The following is an 11,871-nucleotide window of genomic DNA, read 5'->3' as shown; positions in this document are numbered from 1 at the left end:
ATTGGATCAAATACAGGCCCTATCCCACAGGGGGCTCCCAGATTATGGAGGAGGGAGGATCCATATTTCATCCCCATTTTACAGATGAGGAGACCGAGGCCTAGAGAAGTTAAGTGACTTACCCATAGTCTCACAGCAGGCAAGTAGAGGAGCCAGGATTTGAATCCAGGTCCTCCGAGCCCCCCAGGCCCATGCTCTTTCCACTAGGCCACGGGCACGAAAACGCCTCATCGTCCTGAGAGCGACTCTGTGCGTCCATCTCTTCCAAGAACGCGACGCCTCTGAGATCTCCGGCTCCTTCCCCTAGGCTCCCCGCTACCGTCTCACAACCCCCGGTTGGAGGACGAGGCCGGTTCTCCCGCCAGCCTCCCGGACGGAGTTCTCCCCGTCCGTCAGAGAAAAATTCCAGTGCTCCCGTCCAACACATGGAACTCGAGTACAAAAATGTAACGATATTTATCCACACCGCTGCCAGGGAGCTCACATGCACCATGAGTCACTCCAGATGTGCCGGAAAACAAAGTCCGTCTGTGAAAGCGAAGTCCCCCGATCCCAAGGAGAACTGGATTAAGCGAGGCGCTGAATTCAGTCTCGCTCTAGCCAGCGGGAGGATACTTCAGGGAAGAAGTGAAGACAGCTCACAACTCCCAGAAGGGGAAGGATATATCCATTCCATCTGTTAGATATACAGCTATATCTATAGAGATATATAGAGATAGAGATAAGAGTGAGAAAATATCCATAATATACACACACACACATATATATATATATATATATATATATATTAGCGTGAAAAATGTGTTGGAAGACTTTGCTACTCCTGCTGCTGTATTATGATGCTCAAGCCACAGTGACTCCCAGGTGGAATAGAGGTAAGATTTCTTTTTTCTGCCTCACAGGAAAAAAGTATATATGTGGTATGAAATTCAGACAGGCTCAGATCTACCATGACCCGGAACCTGAACCTTGGACCCCCTCAGGACCTGAGCCGGGTATCCCACCTGTCAGCAGGGGGTCAGGAGGAGGAGGAGTGGAGGGTGGGTGGCGGGGGAGAAAGTGTTCCATGTGTTCATTCTTTCTTTCCCTCTCTCGCCTGACTGAGGGTGGGAATCCTTCCTGGGGAAATGTCGGCTCTCCAGGCAACCTGGGCCAGTGGCGGTGACCGGCAGCACGGCCAGCCCTGTGGTCCCTTAGCTGCATCTGGGAGCTAGTCCGGGAGCTCCACGGGGAAAGCCAACCCCACCGGGGAGCGCAGGCACCGGGTGGCCCACGGATTAGGCCCCGGCCAGGGTTCGGCTCTCCGGAGAACCAAGACTGGGGACTTGGCCCAGGTGGCACATGGCCACCTGGTGACTCCTTGGCAGGAGACAGGCTAAGGGCACTACGGAGGCAAGCAGCAGCTACAGCCTGTCCACAGGCCTCTTTCCTTCCTTCCAGAAGCAACGTGGTTTAGTGGAAAGGGCCTGGGCCTAGGAGGACCTGAGTTCTGATCTCACCTCTGCCATTTACCTGCTGTGGGATCTTGGGCAAGTCGCATCATTGAGCAGTTTACTCATTTGCAAACTTCAACACCTGCTTCTCCCTCCTATTTGGACTGGGAGCCTCAGGTGGGACCTGATTATCTTTTATCTATCCCAGCATTTGACTCATAGTAAAGTTAGCAATAGCCTGGTATTTGTTTAAAGCACTTGTTATGCAAGTTGATGCTGTGCTAACCCCGGGGTAGATTTAACACCATCAGGTCAGCCAGTTCCTCTCTGCCGAGGGGCTCAGGGGCTCGCTAGCTAAGGGGGAATGGAGCATACCTCCATCTTATGGATGAGGAAACTGAGGCCCAGAGAAGGTATGTAATTTGCTCAAGGACACTCTTCCCTCTCCCACCTGGGGCTCGGAGTCTAAGGGAGAGGGGAAACGTTTAGAACTCGGGGTCCCCGACCCCCAGCCTCATCTTCCGTCCGCTGGCCCCCGCTGCTTCTGACCCGGGTCCCAGACACGGGCTTCTGCTCCAGCCTCTCCCCCAGAATCTGGCCTCCTGGGAGGAGAGAGCTGGAAGAGGCTAAAACTCCCCCTGGAAGGCTTGGAACCAAACCTAAATCCACAGACTCTTTTGAGCAAAGCCTGGTGGAATTCACTTATCGCTAAGAAAAAGAGGCATGAGAAAGTCACCCGGGCAGGCTCCAAGTGGCCTCTGTGGACTGCCCTCTCCCCCACGTCCCCTTAGCAGAGGTGACCGACAGAGGAAGGGAATCAAATCTAGCTGGATGGAGAGTTTGATGGGAACCACCCTCCCCACGGGGTTCAGTGGAAAGAGCCTGGGCTTGGGAGTCAGAGGTCATGGGTTCTAATCCCAGCTCCGCCCCTTTTCAGCTGGGTGACTTTGGGCAAGTCACTTAACTTCTCTGTGCCTCAGTTACCTCATCTGTAAAATGGGGTTAAGACTGTGAGCCCCCGTAGGACAACCTGATCACCTTGTATCCTCCCCAGCGCTTAGAACAGTGCTTTGCACATAGTAAGCGCTTAACAAATGCCATCATTTTTACTATATATGTATTTACACCCCCAGAATATAAACCAGTCACGGGCTTGCCACTATCTCCCTCTGAGGCCCAGGAGGTAAGGAGCAGGGAGCCAGACTACACATTCTTTTATGGTAGCTGCTTCTCCAGGAGGCAAAACCAAAATAGCAGGATAAAAGCAATTTGGACCTTTCTTTTTTTTCCCTCTTTCCGGCACTAATTACCTTTAATCCCCTCCTGTGTACACCGGAGGTTTGGGCTAGCAAATCTGTCCCCAGCTGAGCTGGGAAATCACTTTTGCAGCACGGGGAGGGATTTGTTTCTCTGGTCACACACACTCACACAAACACGGGCTCGCCCATGCCACACACCCACAGCTGAGCGTGTGGCTTTTCCAAAACTCACGAGGGCTGCAGGATCGTCTGTGGTAGAGAAAGGTTTAAAAGGAAGGTCGTTCTCTGGCTGGAAGTAGGGTCAGCTAGTAAAAAGAGCACAGGGTTGGGAGCTAGGAAATCTGCCACTCTGCTGTGTGACTTTGTGCAACTCACTTCATTTCCCTGTGCCTCAGTTTTCTCATCTGTAAAATGGAGACTCGGTGCCTGTTCTCCCTCCTCAGACTATAAGCACCCTTGAGAGACGGGGACTGTTTCTGATTTGTCTGTACTTCATTGACCCCAAGCTGAGCACACAGTAAGCTCCTTGGGGGCCAGGAATGTGCCTAATAACTCTGTTGTACTTTTCCCAAGTACTTATGAGTACAGTTCTCTCCCAAGCGCTTAATACAGAGCTCTGCACCAATAAGTGCTCAATAAATATCACTGATTGATCAGATAGCACAGTTATTATAAATAGTAGGCAATCACCCCTTTCAAACTGGCCTTGTTTCTTCTCCTCTGAAGAGCCTGTCAGGTTGGCACGCCACCCACCAGAGAGAGAGCAGACAGGTGTCAGCAGCTCAGAGCCCACCCTAGCTGATTCGGCTGGCTCCAGCCAGCTATTTGAGCACTTACTGTGTGCAGAACACTGTACTAAGCGCTTGGGAGAGTACAATGTAACAACGGACGCTCCCTGCCCACCTGAGCTTACGGTCTAAAGGGGGACACAGACATTAATAGAAATAACAGATATGTATACACATGCTGTGGGGGTGGGAGGAAGGGCTGAATAGAGGGAGCATTTATTGAGCGCTTAGTGCACAGAGCTCTCTCTTCACATGCCCCACTACTAGCGGGGAGGCGGTCCCGCGGGGCTACAGGATTCTACGGGTCGGGCAGATGTTCTCTTAAGGGAGAGTGACACAGGTAATAATAAATAATGTTGGTATTTGTTAAGCGCTTACTATGTGCCGAGCACCGTTCTAAGCGCTGGGGTAGACGCAGGGGAATCAGGTTGTCCCACGTGGGGCTCACAGTCTTAATCCCCATTTTACAGATGAGGTAACTGAGGCGCCGAGAAGTTAAGTGACTTGCCCAAAGTCACACAGCTGACAAGCGGCCGAGCCGGGATTTGAACCCATGACCTCTGACTCCAAAGCCCGTGCTCTTTCCACTGAGCCACGCTGTAAGCCCCTTGTGAGCAATGTGTCTGTTTATTGTGATACTGTACTCTCTCAAATGCTTAGGACAGTGCTCTGCACACAATAAGCGCTCAATAAGTCCAACTGAATGAATCTCATCTCTCTGGAGAGGGCTGGGAGAGGTAGCTACTCTCAATTCCCATAAGCGCCAGAAAGCATGGGAATTGACAACACCCAGGGACCAGTCCATCAGTTCTCTGTGAGCAAAGCATCACACTGTGCTGCTGGGGACAGTCTTCCCTCTACACCCGAGGTGCATTTTGGGCATTCAATTCATTCAATCCTATTTATTGAGCGCTTACTGGGTGCAGAGCACCACACTAAGCACTTGAGAGAGTACATCGGACATTCCCTACCCACAGAGAATGTGCATATTATAGTGTACTCTCCCAGATGCTTAGTACAGTGTTATGCAAGCGCTCAGTACCTACTCTTGATTGGCGAGTTGCAGAGTCACAGTCCCTGACTTCCAGGGACTCACAGTTCACAGATAAAAGTACATACAACTTAAATGAAAAGAACATCTTGGCCTATAAGAAGTACGGGCAACAGAAGCCTTTGAACATCTACTCAGTCTGACTTGCAGAGGCGAATCTTCCACAAGGTTAAAATGTTAAAAGCCAGAACAGTTGCACGGATTAAAGCCAGATAGATTACTCCGATTTCCCAATCCGCAGCTTGAGTTAGCCGGTGTAGACACAGCCAGAGGGACAACCCTCCTCCCTGGCCGACCCCGTGAAAAACAGTCCATGGGGGATTCTCCATGGATGAAGAAATATTGAAACCACACAAGGAGACGTGCCTTCCGCACCCACTCCCACTGCGTCCTGTTCCACCCAGCTGAGCCGATCGCCTCACCTCCAGCTCTCTAGGATTTTCCTTTCGTAGTAATTTGGTGTGGGCTCATTTTAGAGTCCAGGGGCACTGACCGAAAGAAGTTGGCTCGAAGAGAGTCCTTCCGTCATTACACAAGTCGGGCTGGGCTCCCAACAGTCCCCAAGGCAGTGGATCATGGCCAGAGGAAGTGACATCACTGAAGACCTGCGAAAAGCTTCTTTGTAAAATGCAGCTGCCTCCACCACCGCCCCTCTCTCTCTCCTTTCCAGGGAGTGGCTTCACTTGATTCATTCAAAAGTATGTTGGGTATAGCCCCAGAAACAGCTTTAAATCGTCACCCCAGTTTGGTTCATTTATCAGCAGGTGTTTTGGGCACGTGCTAGTCGCCAATAGGGAGAAAACGCAACTCTTCCTTCCCTTGTTCAAGGAATTGTTTTCTGGTTAATGGTGGTTGAAAAAGTTCTTTCACTGGAATTCTCTAGATAATGGAGACAAAAGTGCATTTTTGCATAAAGTACCTGAATAATTGCATTCCTCCCAACCCCAAACTGCTGACCCTATCTCGTGCCTCTGGTCCATGATAAGGCCAAGCGTGTGAAGTCTGCCCTCCCCCCCACCACTTGGGTTTCTCTCCCTTTCTTCCCCAACCCAGGGGAACAGCTGATCCACACAAGTGCCAAATTCCACCTGTTTCTGGTCCTGCCCTCCCTCTCCCTCTGCTCCCCAAAAGCAGATAATCCACGGGATGTTATCCATCGCCTCCTTGTCTCCAACTCCGGGAAGCCCCATTCGGCTTTCTTTTCTCGAGAGTTTCTAAGCACGGGCACCTTCCCGCTCTCAGCCAAGATATGTGCGAATAGGAGTGATGGGTAAATGAATATTTTCACACATGCACGCGCGACTCAAAACTGACAGTTCTGGCTCAGGTCCTGGCTGAAGAATTCAGCTCCTTGAATTCGCTCCGCGCCTGACACATTCATCTTCACGTGCACGTGGAAATGTGTTTCCTGGTCCGGTGAGGCCCTGTTCGTCAGCACCTCCTGTGGGAGGAATCTTGGAGGGTACCTGTTCAGCTGGCCATGGGAGGCTGAGAAGAAGGGGCAGAGAGCAGGGGAGGGGGATGCAGCTCGTACGATGTTTCAAAAGCTGTGGGGAGAGCATACTCACCCCAAAGACACCGTAATAATAATAATAATATTGGTATTTGTAAAGTGCTTTCTAGGTGCCAGGCGCCACACTAAGCTCTGGGGTGGATAAAAGCAAATTGGGTTGGACACAGTCCCTCTCCCACATGGGTCTCACTGGCTAAGTAGGTGGGAAAACAAGTATTGTATCCCGCTTTTACAGATGAGGAAACTGAGGCCCAGAGAAGTTAAGTAACTTGCTCCAGGTCGCTCAGCAGACAAGTGGCAGAGCTGGGATTAGAACCCAGATCTCCTGACTTCCAAGCCCGTTCTCATTCCACTAGGCCATATAGAGCACTGTACTCCTGCCCTTGAGGAGTTTCCAGCCTTCCGCTTTCCTCTCAGAAGTCAAGGCAGGAGTAGAAAAGGCAGGGATTCAGAAACCCCCAAAGCTGGTCCAGCAGCCCTGAGCCACCTCCATCCCAGAGCCACAACTTTCTGGGACGAGGCGGGCAGTCCAGAGCCCTCCACCCTCAGGCAGGCTCCAACTCTGGCCTGCCCCTTGAGCAATCAATCAATCATTCAGTGGGGTTTATCGAGCACTTACTGTGTGCAGAGCACTGAACTGAGGGCTTGGGAGGGTGCAACACAACAGAGTGGGTAGCCGTGACCGCCGCCCACAAGGAGCTGACGGTCTCAGGGGGAGAAGACCCCAAAATGAAGGAGGCAGATGGGCTAAGGCAGGCCTCTGGCCCGCGGCACCCTCTCTCTGAACCATCCCCGTCTGCGGTTCTGCTTTCAGCGCCACTCTTCCCCGCCGCCAGCCGGCCCAAGCGATCCTCGTCGGCCCCCCTCAACCCCGTGCTGCAGACCTCGCTGGAGGAAGTGGACCTGCTCTATGAGGTAAACCTGACGACGGTCCCTCCATCCCCCCTCCGCCGCCCTCCCTCCGCGTCCACCGGGATCCCACATCACCCTTTCTTTCTACCGACTCAGACCCGTGGGAGCCTGGCATTCATTTTTTTTTTTAGTGATACTTGTTAAGCACCTATTATGTACCTGGCACTGCTCCGAGTCCTGGGGTAGATACATGTTTGGACAGTCTATGTCCGACATGGGGCTCAGGGTTCTTAATCCTCAATTTACAGATGAAGGAACTGAGGCCCAGAGAAGTGAAGTGACTTGCCCAAGGTCACACAGCAGACACGTGACGGAGCCAGGATTAGAAACGTCCGACTTCCGGGCCTGTGGTCTTCCACTAGGCCACGCTGCTTCTTCCCAGCATTTGCAATTGTATTTGTTTATGCACTTACTACATGAAAAGCACTGTGCTAAGCACTGGGGTAGATAGAATTTAAGCAGATCAGACACATACCCCGTTCCACATGGGGACCACAGCCTAAGTGGGAGGCAGAACGGGTATTTGATTCCCATTTTACGATGAGGAAACAGAGGTCCAGAGAAGTGAAGTGAAGTGATTTGCCCAAGGTCAGGCAGCGGTCCAGTGGCCGACCCAGGATTAGAAACCAGGTCCCGGTTGGCCCTAACTCTGATTAGTTCTTCCTGTTAAAGAAAAAACGGTGTGAGAAGCAGCATGGCCTGGTGGAAAGAGCACAAGCCTGGTAGTCAGAGGTCCTGGGTTCTAAAATTCGGCTCCACCAGTTGTCCGCTGGGTGACCTTAGGCAAGTCACTTCACTTCTCTGGGCCTCAGTTCCCTCATCTGCAAAATGAGGGGATTCAAAACCCGTTCGCCCTCCTACTTAGACTGTGAGACCTGATCGTCTTGTATCTACTCCAGTACAATGCTCGGCACTTAAATGCCCCGCTTCTCTGACTGACCCACTGACTCCAGGCATTCTCTGACCGACTGACCGTCTGACTCTGGGCGTCCTGGGCTCTCGCCAGTTTCTTTTAGCAGAGCTGGAGATCGGCAAAGACCTGAGGATCTCCATCAAGGACGAGGAGCTCTCCTCCCTGCGCAAGGCGGCCGACTTCAGCACCGTCTGCAACCACGTCATCCCCAAGGGCGTCCCGGACATCCGCCGGCTGAGCGCCCGGCTCTCCCGATACACCGGCGTCCTCAGGAAGGAAGACTTTGAACGGACGGTGCTGACTTTGGCCTACGCGGCTTACCGCACCGCCGGAGCCCACGGGCACCAGAAGGATGTGTGGGCCCATTCCCTCCTCGGCCTTTTCCAGGCCTTGAAGCATGACTTGATGCTCTCTCTCAGCCCCAAATCCTCTCACTGAAGGATGCCCTCCCACCCAGGGAACTCAGCCAACCACTTTTGGGGGAGGGGTTCCGGTCACGTGAGCCCCCAGCTTCGCCCCCACCCCCACCTTTAGCCCTCGGGGTGCCCTTGGGCACCGGAAATCCTTTATTCTCTGCCTAGTGGTGATGCGGTGTTGAAACTGGTCACACTGGGAAGATGAAGAGAAAACTAGAAAAGCCACCCTCTCGCCTCCCTAAACCCGCGCCACGCCATCATCATCATTAATCGATCGATCAGCGGTATTTATCGAGTGCTTAATGTGTGCAGGACACTGTACTAAGCCCTTAGGAGAGTATAGCGTGGTCAAGCGCTTAGTACAGTGCTCTGCACACAGTAAGTGCTCAATAAATATGATCAAATGAACGTAGTGGACGGAGCATGGGCCTGGGAGCCAGAAGGTCTTGGATTCTAATCTCGGCTCTGCCACGTCTGCGGTGTGACTTTAGGAAAATCGCTTCACTTCCCTGTGCCTCAGTTATCTCATCTGTAAAATAGGGATGGAGGATGTGAGCCCCACGTGGGACAAGGACTGGACAACCCGATTTGCTTGTATCCACCCCAGTGCATAGTACAGTGCTTGGCACATAGTAAGCGCTTAACAAATGCCATAGTTATCACAATATGACGGATTTGGTAGACACATTCCCCAGTGGTATTTATTAAGTGCTTACTGTGTGCAGAGCACTGGCTAAACGCTTGGGAGAATACACTGCAACAGAGTTAGTGGACACGTTCCCTGCCCAGAGTGGGCCATTTCACATCACAAGGGTTATCCCTGGGTGCTGTCCTGGAGTCTCCCAGACTTCTCCAGGAATGAGGGAGCTCACATATGGGAGTCACAAGTTAGGTGAGCCCCCCGTTGGAAGGGAACCATGTCTAATGTCCACTGGGTATTTTTTTTATGGTATATTTTAAGCATCTACTATGTGACAACCACTGTTCTAAGTGCGGGGGTAGATACAAGTTAATCAGGTCGGACACAGTCTCTGCCCCCCATGAGGCTCACAGTCTAAGTAGGAGGAAGAACAGGTATTGAATCCCCATTTTATAGTTGAGTAAACTAGAGGCACAGAGAAGTTAAGAGATTTTCCCAAGGTCATAAAGCAGACAAGTGGAGGAGCTGGGATAGAACACAGCCCATGCTCTAACTGATTAAGCCATACCATGTCTCAATTTTAAAGTGGCTACCTTCCCGAGAGAATGACTATCACCCCGTCTTCCCCATTTCCTGGGTTTATTTAACAAAAAAAAGCATTTTAGGTGCAATAAAGATATTATATGGTGCTCTCTCAATTTGCTAATCTTCTCGTTTGGTTCTTTTATCGATCCAGTCATTTCATGACGGACTACTAAAGGATTTCTAGAGGCAAAAACATCTGACCTCAGCAGCAGCACAATTTAGATTTCAGCTCATGACAAAGGGAACTTTTCCTGTTCCTTCTGCCAAACGTATACATTTAAACACTGAATGGCTGCCCCATTTTGAGCTTGAAAAATGGGCAGAAAATATGATGTAGCAAGTAAACACAATAGAGATTACTTGAGATTAAGCTCCCTAAGGTGTCACACTTCCCTAAAAGCAGAGTCAACACCTGTCATCCAGGTGGGACCTTGGAAGGGGAAAAAAAAGATCCATAAAGAATTTCAGTGCCTCTCCTAAGTCCGATCTGTCTTGTTTCAGTATTTCAATCATGTTTCACACAGTTCCTCCCGCTGGCCACCCACCAACTAGTAACCGACAAGTCTTGCCTCAATTAATCAGTCGATCGATGGCATTTATTGAGCACTTTCTGTATGCAGAACGCTGCACTAAGCTCTTGTCTCGTCTTATGCAATCTCTGACCCATAGCGACGCCACGGATGCATCTCTCCCAGAACACCCCACCTCCATCTGCAATCGTTCTGGTAGTGGATCCATAGAGTTTTCTTGGTAAAAATCCAGAAGTGGTTTACCACTCCTTCCGTCTCCGCTCTCAGCTCTCTCCCGTGCCACTGCTGCCCAGCACAGGGGAGTTTTGATTTGTGGCAGATTGCCTTCCACTCGCTAGCCAAGCTAGGAATGGAATGGGTAGGCCTCTGCTTGACTCTCCCTCCCGTAGTCGAGTCTGGTAGAATACTAGAAACTCTCCAGGTGCGACTCTGAGAGGGGAACTAAGCTCTTGGGAAAGTTCAATACAGCAGAGGTGGTAGACCGGATCCCTGCCCATAATGAGCTTACGGTCTATAGGGAGAGACAGACATTAATATAAAAAAAAGTTGTGTATATGTGTATGTCTCCTTAGCAGAGTCCTCTTAACACCCAAACTCAATAATTGGGGTATTTGTTAAGCACTTACTATGTGCCAGGCACTGTTCTAGGTGCTTGAGGAAGCTAAAAGATAATCAGGTTGGACACAGTCCCTCTCCAACATGAGGCTTACAGTCTAAACAGGAGGGCCGACAGGAGAACTGAATCACAGAGAAATTCTGGTTGTGCAAGTGTCTCAGTGGGAAAAGACCGGCCCACTCCCCCTCATCCAACCTAAGTCCTACCCCTTGCCTTCCTCTTTTTCAAGGGGTTTTACCTCTTAATCGCTCATATCCCTATCCTATACCCCCAACCCAACTGCCACTTGGGCCCTTCTGTATCATCTCAGCACCTCCCCACCTCAGTAGCATTAAATGATGGTCTACTGCTTCTATATACTCCTACGGTCTGGTTCCCCCACCAGACGGTAAACTCCTTCAAGGCAGGAGTCATGTAGCAATATTGCACTCTCCCAAGCCCTTGCTTGGTACTGTGTGCCCTAAAAATAACACTGAGTGATCGATGAATTAATTGGAAAAGGCCCAGGTCCCCTTTTTCAAAAATGGACTTTGTTAAGTAATTACTATGTGCCAGGTACTGTACTAAGCAATGGGGTAGATGCAAGTTAATCAGGTTGGACACAGTCCATGTCCCTCGTGGGGCTCCATGTATTAATTCCCATTTTACAGATGTTGTAACTGAGGCCCATAGAAGTTAAGTGACTTTTTGACCTCATACGGCAGACAGACGACAAAGGCAGAATTAGAACCCAGGTCTTCTGACTCCCGGGGCCGCGCTCTTTCCACTAGCCCATGTCTTCAGGTTCTCCTCAAGGGCAAGTAAAGCGGTCCAGGAGGCCAGTCTACAAAGGAGCTTATTCCACACGATAAGTGCTCAATAAATACAATTGAATGAAGAAGACCCTCTACTTCATTCCAGCGGCATTTGACTAAGGACCCGCAAGCTCTTGCTTGGGTCCCCCAGTGAGGCAAAGAACACCTGTCCCCCTAGAGAGATGAAACTATGATGACGATGGTAGTTATCGTTATTATTATTTCAGCCCTGGGAATGTACAGCTAAAGCATTCGAACAATTAAGTGCTGCAAGTTGCTGTTGTTTTTCAAACTCAGCAGGTGCTGGGTTCTGCAGTGGCCAGTCACTAAAGGCCTTATCCTCTCAAGAACTTTAATTGGCCTATAGAGAGTGGGTGGGTTTAGTGTCCCTTTCCTGACTTCCCACAGGTGGATTAGAGTT

At 50.7% G+C, this 11,871-nt stretch overlaps 1 protein-coding gene and 1 pseudogene across 1 annotated transcript; one reads left to right on the top strand and one right to left on the bottom strand.

Moving 5' to 3' along the window:
• Nucleotides 1-527: 527 nt before the first annotated feature.
• On the top strand, nt 528-8,608 carry FAM180A (family with sequence similarity 180 member A). The gene is made up of 3 exons (XM_001512593.4): nt 528-875; nt 6,859-6,959; nt 7,963-8,608. The coding sequence occupies exons 1-3, from the start codon at nt 800-802 to the stop codon at nt 8,305-8,307; spliced, it is 522 nt and encodes a 173-aa protein (XP_001512643.1). The 5' UTR covers nt 528-799; the 3' UTR covers nt 8,308-8,608.
• A 1,740-nt stretch (nt 8,609-10,348) lies between these two features.
• On the bottom strand, nt 10,349-10,479 carry LOC114814944 (annotated as a pseudogene).
• Between the last annotated feature and the right edge of the window lie 1,392 nt (nt 10,480-11,871).

Source organism: Ornithorhynchus anatinus, chromosome 10 (genome assembly GCF_004115215.2).
Source record: "Ornithorhynchus anatinus isolate Pmale09 chromosome 10, mOrnAna1.pri.v4, whole genome shotgun sequence".
NCBI classification, from domain to species: Eukaryota; Metazoa; Chordata; class Mammalia; order Monotremata; family Ornithorhynchidae; genus Ornithorhynchus; species Ornithorhynchus anatinus.
This window is presented reverse-complemented; position numbering and strand designations above follow the sequence as displayed.

Bases quoted from the DNA above. Each gene is read 5' to 3' on its own strand.
- FAM180A (XM_001512593.4), top strand. From the start codon at position 800: ATGTGTTGGAAGACTTTGCTACTCCTGCTGCTGTATTATGATGCTCAA. The intron at 876-6,858 runs GTAAGATTTCTT...TTCTGCTTTCAG, and splicing joins GACTCCCAGGTGGAATAGAG to CGCCACTCTTCCCCGCCGCC. The intron at 6,960-7,962 runs GTAAACCTGACG...GGCTCTCGCCAG, and splicing joins AAGTGGACCTGCTCTATGAG to TTTCTTTTAGCAGAGCTGGA.